Here is a 25,000-nt window from a genome sequence, read left to right on the forward strand (position 1 = left end):
CCTTTTTTTTTTTTTTTTTTTTTTTTTTTTGCGGTACGCGGGCCTCTCACTGTTGTGGCCTCTCCGGTTGCGGAGCACAGGCTCCAGACGTGCAGGCTCAGCGGCCATGGCTCACGGGCCCAGCCACTCCGCAGCATGCAGGATCTTCCTGGACCGGGGCACGAACCCGTGTCCCCTGCATCAGCAGGCGGACACTCAACCACTGCGCCACCAGGGAAGCCCTCACCTCCATTTTTGAAAGATAATTTTTATGAACTTTGATTCTTGGTTAACAGGGTTTTTTTTTTTTTCCCCAGTACATTAAGTATGTCATTCCACTACCTTTTGGCTTCATTGTCTTTGGTAAGAAAGTCAGCTATTAATCTTATTGGGGCTCCCTTGTATACAATGAATCATTTTCCTCTTGCTGCTTTCAATATTTTTTTTTTTTGCTTTTAGCATTTTTACCTTGATGTGTCTGGGAGTAGATTTCTTTGATTTTATCCTACATGGAGTTTATTGAGGTTCTTAGATGTATAAATAATGCTTTTCAAAAAATTTAGAACATTTTCAACCAATATTTCTGAGTGTTTTTCTCCTCCTTTCTCTCCTTTCCTTCCAGTACTCTCAAGATGCACATGTTGGTGTGATTAATAGTATCCCACTTTTCTTTGAGACTGTTCACTTTTCTTCAGTTTTTCCTGCACAGTTGTGATTATCTTCTCCTTGTTTTCCATTATCAGTATCTTACATCCTCAAAATTTCTTTATTAAATAAATCCTTGTTAATATTTCTGAGGCATTGCTTACACATATTATTTCCCAACTTGAAAGCTTCCAGTGACTCTCCCTTGTCTATACTGCAAATCAGTTTTATAGATTGCCATTGTATGGCTCTTTTGTACCTCATCAGCCTTTTTGCACTCTTCTTCTACATTAATCTTTTAATCTGCCCAATTTCTCTTATCCATTATTCTCTCAACATACTAGGCACATTCTGCCTTCATGTCTTTTCTTATGCTCTCCTAGCCAACTTCTGTCTTTTAATGTTTAATCTAGCTTCTAGGAAGTCTGTGAAAATCTAGGTAAGTCTGTTGTAAAAGGAAGCCACAATTTTATTCTCAACTCCTGCAACACTTCATGTCTATCACTTGTTTATGGTACCTCGTGTTGTCATTTTCAAAAATTGTTTTGTTCAGTTTAGTAAATTTTAAGCTTTTTGGTAGTCAGTTATTTCTTTGTATCTTCCCACTTAATACAGTACTCTGAACATAAGGAAAAGCAATAAATGCAGTTGTTGATAATGTTTTATGCAACATGACATTTAAGCATATTTCAGTTACTGACAGGCAATGAATATAATCAAAACAGAAAGGCTTTACCCCCAAATTAATTATTAGAGTTGGAAATTGAAGTAAAACATTAATTAATTAAACAATTACTCTTTTCTACTAAAATCAGTGCATGATAGTGATGTTTATTGATTGAAAAATAGTAGTTGGTCCCATATATATAAACAACTGCAAATATACTGTTTTGGTCAACTAATGGTTTGGCAATTATTAGAGAAGCTCTGGATAGAAAAAACATCAACTGAGAAGAATGGGTCTCTTTGCTGACTCTGTCACTTCCTTCAGGTCTCTCTATTTCCATTCATTATCAGAACTAGTAATCACCAACCAGATGTTCCTCACCTCTAAGACCACTGTTCAGAGTGAGTCCCTGAGCCAAAGTTGTCTCTTTGTAATGATCTATATTTAATATCAGCAATTCTTTTTCATATATAATATAGTTAATGTCAGCAATTCTTTTTCACATATAATAGATACTTTTAATCCTGTTTTACAATGTGAATGATATTGACCAATATTTTATTATTGGGTTGCCTCTTTAGTTGACATAAAAGAAAGAGAAGGCAATTTCAGAAAGCATGCCATAGAGCAGATAAGGTGTATTCTATGCTGATAGCCCATTAAGCAAATTGGATAAAATTGTCCTGACATCCTAGTTGGATTTGGCTTTGCCATTCTGAAGCTATTCTGAAATTTTAACTTATATGCATGTAAACATCTATCTACATAATAGGTTTCTGTGTCTATAAACAGCTGTGGCAATACAAGAATAAATAGGGTACTTATTAAAATAACAAACAAACATATCTTGAAAAAGATGAATTTTATCAAAATGAGATGTAGAATTATAAGTAAAATCATAACTAGAAAGATAAGTATGTTATAGGCAGAAGTAGCTTTATTTCCATTTTCAACTCTTCTTGATCTTTCATTTAGACTCTTATGGAGTCTAAACAACATAATCCTTCCCTTATAAGAAACTATTATTTTTGTTTTATGCAAATAGAGGACATCATTAAAATTTTAAAAAATCATGAAATATACCATCAGTGTTCATTGTCTAATGGACTTTCCTTTAAATAAATTTGATGAAAATGCAAAGATTTTCATAAGTTTTAAATGGCAAATCTTTCTGCATAAGAAAGGGATTTGCTTGTTTTATAGGTAAAATTTTCAGCCTAGTATGGATTTTCATTATACATTTCATTATGCAGATAAGTATGTATGTATATGTCTTCAATTCTGAAGTTGTTTATCTTGAAACTTAAATAATTAAAATAACTTTATATGATACTATATTTATACATGGAGAATGTGAAGCAATACAAATATGTTTACAAATAACTTTATTGTTTATATAACAGTCAATTATTAGGGTTCAACAAATTGTTTATAAATTTAACAAATATGTTAGGATGCGTAGAAATGTGTTTATTGTATTATGAAAAACACATAATTACATTTAAAAATATTCCTTTAATCAAGCTTTTAAAATTCTCATGGGTTAGTAGAATTTAAATCATATTTAATAAAGTCCTTTTTCTTTCTCTAGGAAAAACTCAAAGAGAAGGAAGAAAATCTGAATCTTGCAAACCAATTCTTAAAGTAGAATACAAAACTTGTAGAAACAGGTATGCATTTTTACTTTGAGAGTTATGGGAAAATATGTAAGAAACAGAGACAAGAAATTCAGATAACCTTTAATGTTTATATATTGTTTAAAGTTTTACATAATTATATTAACTGGCTGAATCTTCTTCATTGATAATAACAGATTTCTTATTGTTCAACTGGCAAATGTATTATGTCAACGTTATTATAAATAGCAAATCAATTATTTTAAAATTTATATGAATATTCAGATGAGTATTATATACATTAATTTTAACAATGTAGGGCTTTTGGGCCATGCAATTACAAGCAGCAGTCATTCAACATTATTAAACAGCAGAAGCTATGTACCTGTTGGTATTACACATGAATTAAATACATAACCAAGTCTCTGTACTTTAGGATCTTACATTCTGAAGTTGGAAAGATTATAGTTAGTTGTGAAGGTAAACATTTATGTATATTGCCATAATACAATAGTGCTAAATTTTAAGATACAGAAAATTAAATAAAAAATAATATTTAACAGAAATTTATCTTGTATATACAGCAGCCATATCCTATGCATCAGCAATATTTATACTTACAGTAATTATTAGTGGCAATACTCTCATCCAGAATTACCATAATTACAAATCTTGCCTAGACCTTAGTTTTATTTTAAGTCTAAATTGGATAATTCTACTTTATATTACTTAAATGTTCACACTAGAATATTTTCCTGTTGTCATAGGTGCATTTAATGTTTGCTTATAGCTGCTCTTCTCAAGGTATAGTAGATAGATGGATCAATACCTCTTTAGTCCAGCCTAATGTTACTATGTATAACTAGTAAAAATGATCATGGTTTTATTACTATTGTAACTAAAGTATTAAAACACTTAAAATTTAATCATTATGGATGAAAATATTTTACATATATTCTTTTCCTTCTTAAAACAGTGTTTATAACTTAAACTTTGCTTGAGTCTTCAGGCTCAATGTTATTTACATCCATTGTTATACAGTGTCACACTTAAAGGACTATTGAAGCAGTTGAGCACTTCAGACTTATTAACTGTTCCTAGCAGCTTGTGCTTTCTTTTTTTTCTTTCTTTTCATGTATGTATTTGTTTTTGAAAGTTTTCCTCTATCCTTCAGTTTGGGGCTTTTGGGACTTCTAATTTCCATTGTGTTTATCCACTAGTATCTAGTCTTTTATTTGCTATAGACTAAGAAATTTGAAACCCTAGTTTGTAAAATGAGAATAAAGAGGTTCATGTGAAGGCATGAGAGGTTTTTCCCTGATAAAGTACATGATCCATGGACTTTATGACATGTATTATGTTATATATAAATGTATTTTTTATGAGGTGCTCAACAATATGTAGCTTAATTCAATTAAAACAAAATGTATTAAGTTATTACTGCATAATGTACATTGAGCAATTTGTTTGGCACACTAAAATAGAAATTACTGCCTGCTTTTGAATCTGTTATGGTCTAGTACCAGAAGTAAGCCCATAAACTCGTGGTTTCTATACAACATGTGAGGTGCTTTTATAGAGACATGCTATGAGAGCACAGCAAAAGGACAGCTAACCTTGCCTAAAGGGAGTAGGGAGGACAACAGTGAAGAGAGAAATCACTGAAATTCTTCTTAGGAAAGGAGATGCCTGAGATGGGATTTAAGGGATGGAAGATAGGATGGTGCCAGATGAAGGGAGAAAAGGGTAAACATGAAGAAAATGTACTTCAGAAATCAAGAATTCAAGGCAAGGCAGTTTAAAATAATGATTAAGATCATTGCGGCACTATTTACAATAGCTAGGACATGGAAGCAACCTAAATGTCCATCAACAGATGAATGGATAAAGAAGATATGGCACATAAATACAATGGAATATTACTCAGCCATAAAAAGGAATGAAATTGAGTTATTTGTAATGAGATGGATGGACCTAGAGCCTGGCATATAGAGTGAAGTAAGTCAGAGAAAAATACCATGTGCTAACGCACATATATGGAATATAAAAAAATGGTACCAATGAACCTAGTGGCAGGTCAGGAATAAAGACGCAGATGTAGAGAATGGACTTGAGGACACAGCAGGGAAAGGGGAAGCTGGAACGAAGTGAGAGAGTAGCACTGACATATATACACTACCAAATGTAAAATGGAAGGCTAGTGGGAAGCTGCTGCATAGCACAGGGAGATCAGCTTGATGCTTTGTGATGACTTAGAGGGGTGGGATGGGAAGGATGGGAGGGAAGCTTAAGAGGGAGGGTATATGGGGATATATATATACATATAGTTGTTTCACTTTGTTGTACAGCAGAAACTAACACAACATTGTAAAGCAATTATACTCCAATAAAGATATATATTTAAAAAAAAAGATCATTGGCTTATGGAGTAAGACAGCTGTGTGACCTTGAAAATTTTAATTAACCCTTTTAAAATTTAATTTTCTCATCAACAATACCTATCTCACTGTGATGATTGTGAGGATTAAATTGAATTATGCATAAAGTTTGTAACATCATAAATTTAATGAGGCACATAGTGGATTTCTTAATAAAAAAAAGTTATTACTGTCATCATCAAAGCCATGTTATTTCACACTGTTAATATTTTTCAACTGATTCTAAATTGCTTTGTTCTAGTAATTGGTAGCTCAACTTTGTGTAGAAGTAATTCTTCAGATTTCTAATGTGAAATAATTATGTATTACTAATCATAATTACTATCATCCCCCTTACTATGCACTGTAGTACATTGTGTCAATTTGTTGTGATTACAACTGTATTAGAAAAGCCTCTTCTAGAAGCAGTGGATCCACAGCTCAGAACAAAAGGAGACTACAAAAACAGAGGGGCACTGAAGTTGAGTCCCTAAAGGTGTTGCCACAGCAAAATGGGCCATAGTCTGGAAGTGGAAATAGATAGCTATATTTCCGTTCCATCTAGTATACAGCAAATATTTTGTGAAATCAAAAATTGAGATGGCTGTAGCATGAGCAGGAACTTTAAGAAGAGCCTTACCATATATGCTGCAGCCTTACCTATGCTGCATAGGTAACAGATGTAAAGGGTATGTTTTCTGTTTAATTTTATCTTAAACTAGCCATTCACAAACTTGCTTTACATTTCTAGGGATAAACAACCATTCTGCTCAGGAATCATTTGTCCTCAGTCATCAGTTTGCTTAACTGAGACTCCAATTACAATGGCCTCAAGGCTTAATAATTTTATCCTTTAAAAAAAAAAAGGAATAATGATCTCTTTACTTGCTATCACTAGCATTATCAGCTTCTCTGTAGTTAATAAAAATAACCTTCTGCTAGTTTTGTAATCCCTTCATGTTGTGGTCACCTACAGATAAGACTTCATGGGTAGTTACGTTCTCCAAGCTTTAGTATACCCATCTATAAAGTGGGAATAATAGTAGTAGTTCTCTCATTGGGAGGGTTAAATACAATAATGCATGTAAAGGTCTTCACACAATACCTGGCACATCATAATACTCAACAAATGTTATTTTAACATGTATTACATTATGTTACACAATTTATTATTTAATCCTGTTGCTTTCATTGAGACAATAAGGCTCAGTGCTTTTTATTATATTTTATCTATTTTACAAATTATACAGTAAAGTAGACTTTTTTCTTTTGGTGCACAGTTCTGTGGATTTGTAACACATGTATAGATTCCTGAAATTGACACCACAATAAGAATACAGAAAATTTCCATATCCACTAAATTCTCTCATACTATCCCCTTACAGTCATGCCTTTCCCCACACCTAACCCCTGGCAACCAGTGGTCTGTACGCTGTCACTATAGTTTTGCCTTTTTGAGATGTCATATAAGTGTAATTACATATTATGTAACCTTTGATCCTAGCTTCTTTTCCTCAACATAATGCCTTTGAGATTTATCTAAGTTGTTATCAATAATATTTAATTGTTATTAATGTTTTCTTTATGTATGAAGACATTATCAATTATATGGTTATTTATTTCTTAATCCATCTGATAAATCTCTCAAGGCACACTTGTATTAATTAGTAAAGCAGGCAGTTTCATGTGGTATAGCATTTACCAAATTGTATCCCTTTAATTACTAATTGTATTCATGGAGAAAAAGGAATCTGTAATCAAATAAATCTGAGAAATATGAAAAGTTCTGGGTTATTTAAACAAACTGGATTCTTTACTATACAATTTTTCAGAATATTTAATATATGGCATGAATTATAAGATTTCAGAAGGGAGATATATATACTTTGCAAGTGTTTGTCAAACTATCTACTTATTTATTTTTGTAGAACATCTATTAAGGTGCATTCCACAGTTTGAGAACTATTAGACTAGAAATGAAAAACACTCACTAGCTGCTTGACCCTGAACAAGTTATTTAACCTGTATTAAGCCCAGACTCCTTATCTATGAAATTGAGCTAATAGTACTTTTCTCATCAGGATTGAGGATTACAAGATTGTGAGGATTACGTAAAACTTACTTTATATATACACAGCACAATATATGCCACATGGTAAACATTCAGTAAATTGTAGCTATTTATTACTTCAGGCAGTATAGACCACAATTTAGGAGAATAGGCTTCGAAGGCTGATAGATCTCAGTTTCCTTTTGGGTTTTTCTGCTTAATTGTTATTTAACCTCATTAATAAAATGAGAACAGTACTTCTGAGGCTTTAATGTGATAATTAAATATCTAATGCAATTATCCATGAGTGGTTTCCTGAGCATTTTCTTGAGGAAATAGCTTTTTATTCAATCATTCAGTAATTTACAGAAAAGTGCATGTATATCAACAATTACTTCAGACCCATGGTTTTGTGATGCAAAGTCATAATAAGAGCAGAAAAGATTGTGCCTCCTTTGAATACTAGAAAAGACATTTTCCAATGTACTTACAAATAAGGGAGAGTAAATTGCTTCTTATCCTATGTTTAGATTAGTACTAGGAGATGAGAGTAAATTCACCCATTTTTACATGGGCAAAATAGATATTTATGCCCTTTATTAATATTTGGAGCAGATCATTAAGCTCAATATTTATGAAAAGATATTATGCTCTCCAAGTCATGAACTTTGTTGCAAAACAAAGCAGCAGAGGTGCAATAACCCACACTCATTTCATTAAAAATGATTTTTAAATCTGGAGATGTATTCTAAATAATCTAAGTACTATGTATTTCATAGAAAAAACAAACTTGCTTCTTAATACCACCATTAGTAGGTTGGTGCTAATTAATATGTCTAATAACTGGGGCAAAACTAACTCAAGTCAACTGATGCAAGACTCAAGGAAAATAAATTAGAGCATTTTCCCTTTTTTAGCTTACAACACAAATATTTATATGAAAATATTAAGACAGAACTTTAAATAAAAAGTAGTGAAGGCATTTTATATGTAGATTTTGATGGAAACTTTTTAAAAGGGTTTTTTGTTGTTATTACATAGCCAGCATAAGATTAGCAAATGTCCCTTTGATAATGTTTGGTATTATGTACGATACAAAATGGAAAAGAAAGGGAAATTTTATGGAGTGAGTTCTAGAAACAAGTAGCTTCTTCAGTTTAGTAGATGGATAGAAGTGAATTATTTAGAGAAACATGTTCTCAAGGAATTTGGTACAATAAAAGTGTCTAGTTCCTTTAAAAAAATTTTGGAGAATATTTTCAGTTTGGTCTTATTGAAAAATACTTCATATCAACACACATTTTCTTTTATATACATATACTAGAGATACAGATATTTGAGAAAAGGAAAATGAAAACTTTTGAAGATATTTCATAACTTTCTGACAGCTATGATATTTTATGGTCATTTCAGCCCCACTCTATTATCTAACTGTAACTTGCAGTTAACAGAAATGAAAAAATTTGTTTGAAGTTAGTTTTACAAGCTAAATAGAACTGGCTGACCCTAGGTAAAGTTGAGAAGAAGGTCACATTTACTTTTGGTGAATCATTTTCCCATTACATATTAGTTTTCTCCATCTGTTTGTCATAACCCTTTCCCACAGAAACTCTATTATGTAGACTTTTCATGTTACCTTCTACCATTCTGGGCTTGCCATTGTCACATTTCATTTCATGTTGAAATTTGCATCTATTTCTTAGTGATTTGGGGTCCCACATGCCTGCTGGTTAATATGATAAAGTAACATAGCCTAATATTCTAATAGTAGTAATTTAGAGCTTGGTAACCAACTAATATATGTGAAGATGTTCTGTTGAGTCAGTCAGCATCTTCCCCTCTCACCAACCTCACTGCCTTTCCCCCATCTCACCTCAACATCTTTAGATTGATTCATTAGTAATTTTAATGGTGAGAATATACATCCAGAAAAAAGGAAATGGTAGAATAGTAAATTATTGGGTGAGATATTTGAGGCCAGGAAAGGCTTTTATTCTCTGTCAAATTATTGTATATAATCCCTACTAAGCCCATTCCTTTTTGCCTCAATACTGTGAGATTGTGTCATCTTAAAGAACTCAGTCTCATTAACTTTTTTTCCTCTGTAGTGAACCATTCATAATATTTTCTGGTGGACTGTCCTATGACAAAGCTTGCAGAAGACCAAGTTTAACCATCATGCATGGAAAAGCAATTACAGTGCTTGAAATGGATCATCCTATTGTTGAATTTCTAACTTTATGTGAAACACCCTATCCAAATGGTAAGTAACTAAAATGAAACTACTAATGTTGAAAAATCATTTTTGAAATGATAAGTTCCTAACAAAATTAAGCTTAAATATTTTTAGTTTTAGCAGCTGATATCGACTGTGATACAACACTGTGAGCTACAGGTGCTGGAGCAGGTTCTGCAGCTGTACCTACTTGAGAAAATGGAAGTAAGACAGATGTAGTGCAACAGTGCTGGAGTTTCAGGTTCTAATATCAGGTAAGTGCTTTAAACTTTGATAAGGATGGTGGAAGCTGAGCTGGGAGGGTCCGCTCAGGGTCTGGGGTGAAATCACTTGGAGAAACTGAGGTCTCCTAATAGCCTTTCCTAGGCCAGCTCCACCCATCCCAATCCTGTGCCAATCAAAGTTAAAGCACTTACCTGATATCAGTGATCTGTAACTCTGGTGGTGCTGCATCTGTTTCACATCTGGCTTTGCTTCAGATGCAACTGTAGCACCTGTGATTACTCTAGGATTGCTGATGTATGGTTAGTGATTTATTCCAATTTTGAAAATAATTAGAAGAGCCTTTGGGAGGAGAGGTGCTTATGTATTTTTATTATCCCAAATATAAAGACTTCGTAAACATAAAAAACCAGTCTAAACTTATATGCAAACTGTATAATGGAATCTAATGATGAAATATTTTAATAATGAAATCTAAAAATTGAGAAGGGTGAAATATAAAAAGGGAAATATGAGTTTATGATTACAAAAGATAGTGTGTATATATATATATATTTCTACATTTTCAAGAGGGAACATAGATGTAGGGAAAGGAACACTGTACTTAGAGACAGAGTATTTGGGCTTATGATTTAGCTCTGTCACTTACTAGCTATGTGACCTTGGACAAGTCACTTCATATTTACAAGTTTGATTAATCATTTGAAGAAAGAATATAATATTGATACCACATGATTACTGGAAGGCCAAAGGGAATATGCCTTATAAACTATGAAGATAAATAGCTATTAGTTTTATTATAAATGTATTAATTGTTTTAAATTATTGAGTTTCATATTTAAAAACTGAAATAAAGTGATATAAAATAACAATCAATGTGGCACTTTATTCCCAGAGTTGCCAGGGGCAGACAAATTACTTGTGGTGTAAATTCACCAACAAATATTTATTGGATGCTTCTATGGCCTCAGTATGACAAGAACTTGTTGAGAATATGGATGAAGTATGAAACTGATCTCTGATGTCAAATCAGAAAATCTGGCCACATGAGGAAGATAATTATGACTGAAGTTTAAAAAATATAATGGCTTAATTAAGCGCTGAGTTATACGAATCAGAGTTTAAATAATGTACCAATTTATAGGCTAGTCAGGTAGTCGATGACTGAAATATTCATGCAAAGCTTCATGGAAAAAGTAGGATTTAGATAGGGCTTGAAGAATGACTTGGGCCTTGAAAATAATATTGAGTAAAGGTTTTAGAAATTGTGAGGTTTTGCTAGAGTGAGATCAATTCAGAGAAAAATTTGAAAGCCTTTTGTATTTGGAAATAGGGAACTACAGAGGAATTTTGAGGAAATATTAAGTGAAAGAACGCAATGTTTTAGAGTGTGGGTTTGAAGAAAGAGACCCTGAAATCTAAAACTTCAGATTCCAACTGGGAGGCTTTTGTGGTAATGTATATTAAAATGGTCAAGATCTGAAACAGAGTGCTGCTTGTAGGAACGGAAGATGAAAACCCATTGAATTTGGTCAACAGCTGGATTAGGGAGTGATATGAGAGATGAGTCAAAGACAACATTTTAGGAATAGTGGTTTCATATGCAGTAATAACAGTTCTTGGAAAGAGAGAAAAATAAGTTTGAGTCAGTAGAGTTGTTTAGAGAGCAGAAAAAGAGAGGGAAAAGGTCTTTAATATTTATTTTTGAGTCATCAGAGTATAGATGCTCTTTGGAGTTGTGAGAATGAATGATAAAGGAACAAAGAAAGAACAGAGGACCAAAAGCTGAGCTTAGGAAAATGCCTTCTACTAAAGAGCCTCAAGAAAAAAGGTGTGCATACCAGTAATAGAAACTGAAAATGTGTGGTTGCCAAGATCAAACACTATAGGTACATGTGTATATACATTTGTGCACATCAGTAGAGATGTTAGGACAGTTTCTGATAATGTTAAACAAATTATAAATGTACTGTAACCAAGCCTAATCACTTCCAAGCCACATATATTACTTTGCTTTTCAGAGCAGTGGTAGTGAGGATGGAACTTTTTACTTACTAGGAGCTGGGAGAAATAGTTTAACTTTACTCAGTAAAATATAAGTGTATTTTATTAACTATTTCTGATTAAAACAATAGTACATGAAAATGCCAAGAAAGAACCCTACAATACACAACAGTATATAGTGAAAACTTTCTCACTGCCCTTCCAGGGGCAACCACTATTACTAAGTTTCTTATGTATTCTCCCCCAAATAATGTATGCATATATGCATTATCTTTTTTATACAAATGACAGCATACTCTGTATGTTGTTCTGTATCACACTTTTTTCACTTAACAGTGTACAGTATTTTGATTATGATTCCATATTAGTAAATATGGAACTTTAATCTCCTTTATAGCCACATAATGATGTGTTATGCATATGTTAAACAAAATACACTTATTAACAGTTTTTAATATTGCTGAATCATTTGTGACATCTGACAATTCAGCCTATTTCTCAAAGAACACAAATGCCTAATCCTCTTATCTCAGGGGGCATTGCCCAGAGTAACTAACCAACTATACTCCGAATTTGTCAGTTTTGCATCTATATTTAATTGTATCTGGTCTTCTACAAGTGTCATAAATAATGCATTTCTCTTCAGAGAAGTATTTATGATAGAGCTTTTCCATCTTGTTGGGGGCTAGGGTTAAAAGGCTGAGCCTGCTCAAAAACAACCAATCTAATAAAAAAAGTAATACAGTTGGCATCTATTGAGTACTTACTATAAGCCAGCCTTTGCATCAAACATCTTTATATACATCTAATCTTTATTAACAGTCTAAGGTAGTATTATTTTGCCATTTCAATGGGTAGAGAAATTGAAAATCAAAGAAGTTAACTAATTTGCCTAGGATCAAACTGTTAATAAATAATAGACACAAATTGAACCTAACACTGACTCCAAAAGAAATCTTTTTATTCAGTGGTTACCACAGCACACCAAGTACTTCTACAAATGTGAAACTTTTGCTACCAGTTTTTATTATTTGAAAAGAAACAATAATCTAAAGCAGGTGTAATTACCTAAAATAAAAATTTATTTAAGACTTTTGCTCATTCATGCCAATGTCTCAGCTGTTTTATTTTTGTAGCCATTGCTTCCCAACCAGTGATTTTCCTAGAGAGGGATGAGAAGACAAAGAGGAAACTTGTAGTATTCTTCAAACTGAAAAACAAACAAAAAAATCCCCAAACCCTGAAACGTTTTGAAATAATGTTGAAAACTTAAAACAGCTCTAAGAGATAAGGGAGAAGAGGGGAAATGCCTCAGTTTGAAAAAGTTTGAGTAGCAAATAGTTTGAGGACTGTATACTGTTGTATAAATATGCACCCAAACAAGGTCAGGCTCCTCAGTTTTTGTTTTTTTGTGTTTTTTTGATTCTAGTTTTTCTCTCATAGCTTGTGACTTAAAAAATAAATATGAATGTCATGAAGAACCTAGGGATAAAACAGGAATAGAGGCGCAGACCTACTGGAGAACGGACTTGAGGATATGGGGAGGGGGAAGAGTGAGTTTTGACAGGGCGGGAGAGAGTCATGGACATATACACACTAACAAACGTAGTAAGGTAGATAGCTGGGGGAAGCAGCCGCAAGGCACAGGGATATTAGCTCGGGGCTTTGGGACAGCCTGGAGGGGTGGGAGGGGGAGAGTGGGAGGGAGGGAGACGCAAGAGGGAAGACACATGGGAGCACATGTATATGTATAGCTGATTCACTTTGTTATAAATCAGAAACTAACACACCATTGTAAAGCAATTATACCCCAATAAAGATGTTAAAAAAAAAAAATATGAATAGGTTCTGTAGCTTCTCAGGACTGGAAGGACTGTGAAGGCCATCTATTTTAATTTACCATTCAAGACTTGAATACTCTTGAATACAAAATTCCTGCCAAGTGATTGTTGAATTTAGGATTAAATACCTCTTAAACTAGCCAGTAGAAACTGCTGGTATAATGAAAACAGCATGCATTAAAGTTTCAGGTTTATAACTTACTAGTTTTGTAACCTTGTGCCAATCTCGTAACCTCTTTGGACTCCAGTTTTCTTTATGAAATGAAAAAATGATGATACATGCTCTAGCTACTGAGAATCAAATACCATGTATGTAAAATGTTTTTGTAAATACTTTTCTCCTTAAATTGAGCTAACACTGTAACTGTGGCTTTCCTTTATTAGTCCTTTATTACAGATGGAAAGCAATGTCTTCCTTGACCACTATAACTAAATTAGTGTTCCCCCACCAACCAGAAGTCATTTCTTGTACTATTACCCTTGTTATTTTTTTCATAGTTCACTTTACTTTCTGAATTAATCTTATTTGTTTACTTGTTCATTGTTTGTATGTACCCCTAGATTGTAAACTTTATTAGAACAAAGACCTTGTCATTCTTATTCCCCATATATCCTTTGTTCTTAAGACAGTTTCTGAAACATCTTGAAGGAAGGAAGAGAGGATGGAGAAAGGGAGAAAGGAAGGGTTGAATTTTAAGAACTTGAAAATCCTGGGCTATCCTCAGACTCTGATTTTTTGAGATATATACTCCTGGGCACATAGTAGGAAGTCTTTAAGTACCTGTTAAATCACATTGAATTGAAAGTAATTTTTTTAGTATAAGGAGTGTTGCTCTCATAGGGAGGTGAATATGTATCACAACTGAGAGAAGCAGAACTGTTTCCTTAGTATATCTCCTGTAGGCATGAAATCAGATCTGAAATGGAAGGTTATGGAAGACTAAGATAAATGTGAGATGGAGATAACAGACTCACTCTCTTCAAATAATCTACTACTATCATGATTATTGAGATAATATTTAACTCTATGCTATGCAACTTCTCATTTTTTCCTTGTTTCCTATAATGGTTTTAAACATTGTTTGAGAAACACAACATATATATATATATTTTTTTTGAGTCCCACGTTTTTCTTTTTCTCTTTTTTTTTTTTTTTATTTTATTTATTTTTGTCTGCGTTGGGTCTTCATTGCTACACGCCATCTTTCTCTAGTGCGGTGAGCGGGCTTCTCATTGCGGTGGCTTCTCTTGTTGCGGAGTACAAGCTCTAGGCGCGCAGGATTCCGTAGTTGTAGCTCACGGGCTCTAGAACTCAGGCTCAGTAGTTGTGGCGCACGGGCTTAGTTGCTCCGCTGCATGTGGGATCTTCCCGGACCAGGGCTCGAACCTGTGTCCTCTGTACTGGCAGGCGGATTCTTAACCACTGTGCCGCCAGGGAAGCCCCTCTCTTTTTTTTTAAAACATCTTTATTGGAGTATAATTGCTTTACAATGGACAACATATATTTTTAAAAAGTGCTCTTTGTTACTTCTTATTTTAGCTCATACTTTGGTCTTCTCAAATCATTTAAATAACATTTATACAGGAGATAAAGGAAATACAAGTTTGGTGATTTTATAAAATGTTAAGTATGAAAACTTTTCCATTTTTCTTTTCTACTTGTAGAATTTCAAGAACCCTATGCCGTTGCTGTACTTCTGGAGAAAGATCTCATTGTAATTGATCTGACACAAAGCAAGTAAGTTGTCCATGTACGGATTAACACTATTTTAGACTCTATTTATTGCAATTAAAATATAGGAGGACATTATAGATAATTGGCATTAGAATTCTTTAGATGGTAAATATTCTTTATGTGTAATATTGTTTTGCTAGAATTACAAAAATGTAATTTGGTTCAATAATGAAAACTAAACCAGGAGAGTTTAGGGGACACTGAGAATACTGTAAGATATTTTAAAGGCAACACCTAATGTTTAAAAAGATGCCTTTGGGGACTCCAAACACATAAAATGGATCACATTTCTGCTATTTCCCTAAGCAAAAAACAATTGTTACAAAAATTACATAATGTACTGTTTGTCCATCTGCTTTATTGACTAAAGGAAAATAGCACATGATAAAATTATTATTGAACTACTGTGGCAGACAATACAGAAGATCAGGATCTCAAGGCAAGAGATGATAGACGCCTTCTTTTACTTTCTTTTCTTTTTCATTATGTTGTGGGCAGTAGAAACAAATATAAAATATTGCTGTTAGAGTGGTGCTCTCCACTACTTTACATGGACAGTAAAAGTAGACTTGAAACTGATGAACACTGTCTTCCTGCTACATATTTTCATTATCAATGATGATAGGCATGAAGCTCATTTTCCCTCATTCTTTGTTCTAGACTCACTGATCATTTTTTAGCCTGTTATATTTGCAGAGCTTTTGTACATTCTCTCTTCTCTGCATGGAATAATCTTCCATTCCTTTTTCTCCTTACTAACATCTATAAGAATCTCAACTCAGATATCGTTTACTCATTAAAGAAAATCTTTCATTATCTGTATAATTTGGTCAAATATCCTATTAAGGGCTGTCTTAGATCCATGTTCCTGTCCTTCATAGCTTTGACACAGATGAAATTTTCCATTTGTTATTGTTTTAAAGATTGTCTCCCTACTAGACTGTAAGCCTCATGAAGGACAGGTTTTGTCTCCACATGAAGTAGGTTCTTAATAAATTTTTGTTGGATGAAGTACAGTCTGAGTTTTACTCTCAGTGTAGTTTGTGAATGTAAGAGCCAGAGTTCTTCTTTGTGATAATTTGCATCACATAGTATTTCAATATTTTGAAAGGGAATAGGGTTGGTCCATAATATCACCATAACTGAATTCTGCCTAGCTGCTCTATTTATCAGCATAAAACCTGATTAAGTTTTGTGTACGAGTGTGGATTTATGCCTCTTTCTCTAAGTTCTAATATAGGTTTTATTAAAATATACTTTTCTGATCTCACTGGTAGTCACCTCTTCCTTCTGTGTCATATTTGTTGGTTCCTCATACCTTGTCTAATTGTCTAACATCCTCCAAGGCCCACTATACTTTGTCTTTAATACTCACATTCTTTAGCATATACATTTATTCTTTTTAAAACTTTTTTATTGTGGTAAAATACATATAACATAAAAGTTACTATTTTTATACATTAATTCTTATGCTTTTCATTACCTTATATAAGTATGTGAATTGACGTTTTGTTTGCACGTTTTTATCTAATATTTTGCCTTCTTCAGCACCATGTTTTAAAATCTATGTGACATTCCTATTTTGTTGTCTATTACAAGAAGTTTAATGTGGAAAAACTGAACATGTTCTCTTTCCCTCCAGATAGTTACTTTTAGCCATGTTTAATGTTAACAATTAAACTGCAGCTTTGTACTCATTTTTCAAATTAATTTATTCCTTCCTTCCTTCTTTTCCAGTTAATCCTCTACATGAAAGCAAGCATTAGGGCTTGAAAATTTTTCCTCTTCTTGGATTTACATCTTTGTTCACATTTCTACAACAACCAGTTCACACTTTCACACGTAAATTTTTGTAATACATTTTTAGTTATTTCTTTCTTTTTTTTTTTTTTTTTTTTTTTTTTTTTTTTTTTAAGACCGGGGCACGAACCCACGTCCTCTGCATCGGCAGGCGGACTCCCAACCACTGCGCCACCAGGGAAGCCCTATTTCTTTCTTAAATGTCATTTTTCTACTCTTTGCCAATATAATAAAGTTATTTTCCCCAAACATTTCCATGATATTGTTCACCTTCTCAGGAGTCTATCATTGTAATCTCTTGCTATTATCAAATCCCAAATTGTAGATCTGATCTTTAAGGTGATCCACTTATTTTACTTCTAATTCTTCAATATTAGAAATATTGATAATTTCTGCTCTGAAACAGGGAACCTCTGATCCATTCAGTTTAAACTACTTGCCATTTATTAAACACAACTTTCTTCTTTCCATGTGATTTTGCATATACTACTATTCTTCTCTGGGAAACCATTAAGATTGGAGGGAAGAGAACCGCTGTCAACACACACATAGACACACACACACACACACACACACCAAACTCTTTCTGGTGTTTGAACTAAGTTTCTGATTAAGTTCCTATAATATGGGGAAAATTATTTTTAATAGTCCTCCCCACCCCCCAAAAGCACGCTGTATCAGAAGTAACATAATCACACAGACTGAGAACGGATGCAGCATAGAATAATACTCCATTCCATCTACTACAGTACCTGGTACATCTGGTACATGAGAAGTGTACAATATATTGTGGTTCTAAGAATTCTTAATTTGGTTCTTACTGATACCCCTTTTTAAAATGATATATGGCTTGAGGATATGAAATTTACTACAGCCATAGGTCTGCATTTCCACTGTTTTCTAGTTTACATAGGAAACAATCTTAAACGTGTAATCACACACATACCTACATTGCACACACAACTTTCAGCTACTCCCTATAAAAATACAAAGCCAAAATACTTGCCTATGTATTATGTCCCTTGGAGAGCATGGAAAATTTTCTAAGATATTTAAATACGTGTATTATATAAATATATAGATAAAATTGTATGTAGATAAAGTACCTAGTTGATAATGTTTTAATAAACTGACTGATAAGTCAACTTGCTACATATTTTCAATTTAACATAATTTAGTCTATCCATTGTAGAAAGCGATATCACTGTGCAATTTTGAAATTACTGGAAAGAAAATGAGTTTATTCAAGTAAAATTCTACCAGTATTCATATTACATTTTATAGATATATATTTTTAAAAGAGAATTCTTGTTCAGGTGATCATTGTTTTATGATGCTTAAAAAACAATTATGTGAAATATATTCAATATAATCAATATTTAGAAGAGTTTAGGATTTGTTTTATAAAAGTTATTTCATTTTTATATCAGTGCAAAATGTCACTAATATATTATCTTTATCTATTAGCTTTCCTATCTTTGAAAATCCATATCCCATGGACATTCATGAATCACCAGTTACGTGCACAGCATACTTTGCTGATTGCCCACCAGATTTGATTCTAGTGCTCTACTCTATAGGAGTCAAGCATAAAAAACAAGGATACAGTAATAAGGTAAAAGCAACAATTAGAAATTTTCTTGTATTCATATCCATATCATATGATCCTACTTTTTTCTGTTATTTTCTGACTTTCCATAGAAGAAGACTTGAACTAAATTCTTTTCAAGTCATAAACTGGCATCTATAAAAGACATAATTTCTGAAATTCAAATTTCCTAAATGCTACATAGCTTTAAGTCTACGAGAATATAAATTTCTTATATAAAAAGTATACAATTATCTACTAAGATATACTTACCTATCATATTTATTTATATACTAAATATATGTTTAACCTAACATATGCTTGAATCATAAGATGTTACCTTTGATTATTTTAGGTGAAGGATTACGTTTTAAGAAATTCAGGAGTCAACTCTCTCTAGTTATTTCTTATCAATCAATGGTTAATAAGACATAATTGTCAAAGACTTTCATTAAGTAACTTTCTAGAATTCCATTTTGTTATATTTAACTACAGGATTCAAATACTTACAATTATAAAAGACCCCCCCCCCATTATGATTTCTGTTATTTGAACAGGACTGTTGAGATGGACAACTCCAGGGGGCACAATTTACATAGTATTTTGTGTTAAATGGCACCACCACAGTTTTGAGGTACATAGACTACATGGAAAATGTAGCAACACCACATTTGTATGATTAAAGATACTTCTTTGCATTTTTAATATGAATGGTAATATTTGTTAAAATCTATATTTTTAAAGGATATGAAATTTTGCATTTGGAATTGTTTGTTCAATGAAGGAGTTAAAAAATAGGTACACATTTCATTCTTCATTACTTAACAGCTATTTATTTTAAGTGAAACTTTTACTGTTATTTTAAAATATTTTTATTTTAAATTTCTAAGTTATTTAAATTTAAAAAATAAAACTTACAAATTCTTCCCACATAATCTGTTTAGGAGTGGCCAATCAGTGGAGGAGCTTGGAACCTTGGCACACAGACATATCCAGAAATTATTATTACTGGGTAAGTGGGATGTGATTTATGAGTTTATCAATTTATCATCAAAAAGATTTCATTGAATTTTCACACTTTCCCATAATTGTGCTGTAGGAATGCTGACAGTTTAAATTAAAATATAAGACACAGCTTCTATCCAAAGATTATAACCTTTATAGAAGATAAAATCAAATCATTGAAAACATAGACATATAACAAAAATAAGTAAGTATAGATTATAAGACCAGAAGAAAGTCAGAGATAGAAAAATCATGAGAGATTAGTCAAAGAAGAATTTCTGTAGAAATCATAGATTATTAGCCTTAGACAGGCCCTTACCAATATCTCTTGATTCCATCTAAATCCAGGAATCAGTGCTCTGTATCTCCATCAAGTGGCTATTTAAAGTATACTTCAAAACTTACAGCATCGGAAATGTTGTTACTTCCTATAGCAACCCACTTCATGCTCTAATATTAGGAATGAAAATGGAAACATAGCAACAGATAAAGATAAGACTTAAAAGATCATAAGGAGTTCTGCTTATGAGGTATGGAATAGATGTACTTTTCCCTATTCTTCCCACTAAGTACAATTAAAACCCCTGGATATTATTATAATATGACTGGAAAAGATGGAGAGAAGTCAGACTGGATAGGTCCCCAAAGACTCAAGGAATGACATGGAAGTGAGTTTCCTGGCTTTTCTTTTTGCCTTATATATCCCAGAATTGGAGCTGAAGAAGCTGGCAACCTGGAGCTGCAGGCACAAACCTAAAAAGCCCAACGAAAGCTAGCTCTCTCTAGCCAAAAGGTGAGGAAAGGAGAAGCCTATAAAGACAGTAAACTTTTAGAAAATAATCTTTCTATTATAGCTAACCAACACAGAAAAAAACTATGACTCCACCCCTACCCACTTCATCAAAGGTTGAGTGGAGAGCGTGGACTTTCACCCTCATCAGGCCATAATAAGGTGCCTCAACTTGCCCATGAAGGGGGTGTCAGTTTCTGACACTGAGCTAAGGCTGAGTAGGGTGCTGGGACTTTTAACCCTGCTGAATGGTAGTGAAACTCATTACCTGTGGTGACAGAGATAATGTGGGGAGAGAATTCCCAGCACTGCCCAGCAGTAATGAGGAGCCATATACCCTCCCCTTTTTTGTCAATGGAAGTCCAGTGAGGAAGGAGGAAAGAACAGAGCTTAAAAAGTTCATAAGGAAATAATGGTTGAAAACTTCCCAAATTTGGCAAAAGACATGAACCTAGAGATTGCAGAAGGTGAGCGAACCACAAGAAATTCACATTAAGACACATCATAGTCAAACTTTTGAATACTAAACACCAAGGAAAAAAATATGAAAACAGCAAAAGAGAAATCACACCTCACCAACAGGGCAAAATCAATTTGAACGATGGCATATTTCCATTAGAAACCATGGAGGCCAGAGGAAACCTGAATCTTTTTCAAGTGCTGAAAGAAAAGAACTGGCAACCTAGAATAATATACCCAGCAAAAATATCTTCCAGGAATTAATTAGAAATTAATACATTCTAAGATGAGGGAAACTAAGACTATGTCAACATCAGACTACTCTGAAAGAATGGCTAAAGGAAATTCTGTAAACAGAAAGCAAATGATAAAAGAAGGAACCTTGGAATATGAGGAAGGAAGGAAGAACACAGTAAGCAAAAATATGGGTTAATACAATAGGCTTGCTTTCTCTTGAGTTGTTAAAATTATATTTGATGGTTGAAGAAAATATTATGGTTACATTGTTTGATGTGGTTCTACATATGTATAGAGGAAATATTTAAGGTAATTATAAATGGGTGAGGGTAAACTGGTATAAAGAAAGGTAAGGTTTTTATACTTCCCTTAAAATGGTAGTATGATAACACCAGTAGACTGTGACAAGTTAAATGAATATTACAATGCAGTACCTAAAGCAACGCTGTAAAAAGATCTGGGCTAAGAGATACACTGAAAAACATTATTGACACATAAAAATGGATGTACTAAAATAATTCAATTAACCTACAGGAAAGCAGGGGGAAGAAACAGTGACAATAAAAGAGGGAAAAATAGAAAAGAAAAAAAAAAGACGGTCTTAATTAATCATGGAAGTGTTAAGGCTTAAATGTAAATGGTCTAAATACATCAATTCAAATGCATTGATTAGTGGAGTGGATTAAAAAACATAAACCAACGCTATGCCATTAACAATACACTCACTTCAAATACCACAGTATAATCAGGTTTAGAGAAGAAGGACAGAAAAATACTTTATAAAAGAATCAATGGAGGGCTTCCCTGGTGGCGCAGTGGTTGAGAGTCTGCCTGCCGATGCAGGGGACACGGGTTCGTGCCCCGTTCTGGGAGGATCCCACATGCCGCGGAGCGGCTGGGCCCGTGAGCCATGGCCGCTGAGCCTGCGCGTCCGAAGCCTGTGCTCTGCAATGGGAGAGGCCACGACAGTGAGAGGCCCGCATACCGCAAAAAAAAAAAAAAAAAAAAAAAGAATCGATGGAGAGTGACATCAGCAAGATGTCAAAATAAGTAGCCCCAGACCTCGTTCTCCCACAGGCACACTGATGCAACAATATATGGTCCAAAAACCTTTATGAAAACTCTAGAAACCAATTAGGAAATCATAGTACCCCAGGGGAGCTCAAAGCCAAGAGTAGCCACACTGAAATGGGTAAAAACAGCCATTTTATTTCGACTATATCAGCTTCTTCCCCAAATTGGCACAGCTCTTGTTCAGGAGGAATCTTCTCTCATGAGAGGGAAGTAGTGGAGTAGACTGTACATCCAATGTTCCTGCTTTTCAGGGGACTTCCAAAGAGACTAGTTTTTATCTCCCCTGAGTCAGAGTACTGATGGAACCTGGATGCCTGGGGGCCGCAGAGAACAAAAGAGAGCTCAGTGGCTTATTGAAGTGCTAAGAAACTTGCAGAACTAAGACAGATAATAGAAGGAGCAAGAGATGCAAGCTCCTGAAAAAGAAACCAGCAAACCTCTCTAATTGGGAAATTACACATACAGTCCCAGAGAAGATGCATCCCCATTGAAGGTTTGAGAGACCCCAAGGATCTTGAGCTTGGAGAAGGTCTTCCCCTGTATAAAGCCGTCCATAACAGGTGGCTGTTTTCCAAATGCTAAATTCACAGTAAAAAATAACAAGGTGCAGGAAGAAACAGACAAATACAACCCAATCAAAGGAACAAGATAATTATCTAGAAACTGACCCTAAACAATTTGGTATCTGTGAATTACCTGACAAGCAGTTGAAAATAACTGTCTTAAAGAAGCTCAATGCATGAAAAGAGAACACAGGTAGACAACTAAATGAAATCAGGAAAATGATGTATGAATGAAATGAAAATATCAACAAAGAGGTAGAAACTTTTAAAAAGAACCAGAAAGAAACTCTTAAAGAATACAATAACTGAATTGAAGATTTTACTAGAAGGGATTAACAGCAGATTTAATCAGAAGAAAGAACCAGCAAACTTCTTGAAGATAGGTAATAAGAAATCACTGAGTCAGAGGAACAAAAGGAAAAAGAATGAAGAAAAGTGGCGAATGCCTAAAGGACTTATGGGAAACTATCAAACATACCAGTATAGCATTATGGAAGTCCCAGAAGACTAGAGAGAGAATGGGACAGAGAACCAATTTGAAGAAATCTTGGCTAAAAACTTCTCAAATCTGAGGAGGTAAATGGACTTCCATATTCATTGGATATGTATCAGAATATTCTAATGAGGATGAACCCAAAGAGGTCCACACTGAGACACATTATAATCGAATTGTCAAAGACAAAGAAACAATCTTAAAAGCAGCAACAGAAAAGCTACTCATTATCTGTATGAAAAATGTCATGAGATTATCATTGTATTTCTCAGCAGAAATATTACAGGCTAGAAGGGAGAAGGATGATATATTTAAAGTGCATAAAGAAAAAAGAAAAGCCAGACATGGGACACTATATCTGGAAAACTGTACTTCAAAAATGAAGGAGAAATAAAGACCTTCCAAGATAAACAAAAATTGAAACCAGGGCTTCCCTGGTGGCGCAGTGGTTGAGAGTCCACCTACCAATGCAGGGGACACGGGTTCGTGCCCCGGTCCGGGAATATCTCACATGTCACAGAGCGGCTGGGCCCGTGAGCCATGGCCGCTGAGGCTGCGTGTCCGGAGCCTGTGCTCCGCAATGGGAGAGGCCATGACAGTGACAGGCCGTGTACCGCAAAAAAACAAAAAACAAACAAAACAAACCATTTATTACCACTATACCTGCCTCACAAGAATTGATAAAGGGAGTCCTTTGAGTTGAAATGGATGAACACTAGACAAAATGAAAGCATATGAAAATATAAAGCTCTCTGGTAAAAGTAAATACACAGACAAAAACAGTGTCCTATAACACTGTAGTGGTGGTGCATGAATCACTTTAAATTCAGGTGTAGAATTTAAAAGATAAAAGCATTTTTAAAAAGCTTCGGAGCTGCAGAGGAGAGCACAGCAACAGAGGTGCGAAGGGCAAAGCGGAGAGATTCCCGCACAGAGGATCAGTGCCGACCAGCACTCACTTCAGCCCGAGAGGCTTGTCTGCTCACCTGCAGGGGCGGGCGGGGCTGGGAGCTGAGGCTTGGGCTTCAGTCAGAGCGCAGAGAGAGGACTGGGGTTGGCAGAGTGAACAGAGCCTGAAGGGGTTAGTGCACCACGGCTAGCCGGGAGGGAGTCCGGGGAAATGTCTGGATCTGCCGAAGAGGCAAGAGACTTTTTCTTTCCTCGTGCGCGAGGAGAGGGGATAAAGAGCGCTGCTTAAAGGAGCTCCAGAGACGGGCGCAAGCCGCAGCTAACAGCGCGGACCCCAGAGACGGGCATGAGACCCTAAGGCTGCTGGTGCCACCACCAAGAAGCCTGTGTGCGAGCACAGGTCACTATCCACACCTCCCTTCCAGGGAGGCTGTGCAGCCCGCCACTGCCAGGGTCCCGGGATCCAGAGACAATTTCCCCGTGAGAACGCACAGCGCGCCTCAGGCTGGTGCAACGTCCCACCGGCCTCTGCCACTGCAGGCTCGCCCCGCATCCTCACCCCTCCCTCGCACCGGCCTGAGTGAGCCAGAGTCCCCGAAGCAGCTGCTCCTTTAAGCCCGTCCTGTCTGAGCGAAGAACAGACGCCCTCCGGCGACCTACACGCAGAGGC

The 25,000-nt window shown here is 34.7% G+C and overlaps 1 protein-coding gene across 2 annotated transcripts in view; it reads left to right on the plus strand.

Moving 5' to 3' along the window:
* The window catches only part of STXBP5L (syntaxin binding protein 5L), a 378,355-nt gene that overhangs the window by 197,110 nt on the left and 156,245 nt on the right, over positions 1-25,000 (plus strand). For both annotated transcript variants that reach the window (XM_024769286.1, XM_024769287.1), the window contains exons 9-13: positions 2,883-2,961; positions 9,483-9,637; positions 15,343-15,415; positions 18,680-18,827; positions 19,745-19,812. In XM_024769286.1, coding sequence (XP_024625054.1) covers positions 2,883-2,961; positions 9,483-9,637; positions 15,343-15,415; positions 18,680-18,827; positions 19,745-19,812 — 523 coding nt within the window. The remainder of the gene's footprint in view (positions 1-2,882; positions 2,962-9,482; positions 9,638-15,342; positions 15,416-18,679; positions 18,828-19,744; positions 19,813-25,000) is intronic.

This window comes from Neophocaena asiaeorientalis, unplaced genomic scaffold (genome assembly GCF_003031525.2).
Source record: "Neophocaena asiaeorientalis asiaeorientalis breed wild unplaced genomic scaffold, Neophocaena_asiaeorientalis_V1.1 scaffold671, whole genome shotgun sequence".
Lineage (NCBI taxonomy): Eukaryota > Metazoa > Chordata > Mammalia > Artiodactyla > Phocoenidae > Neophocaena > Neophocaena asiaeorientalis.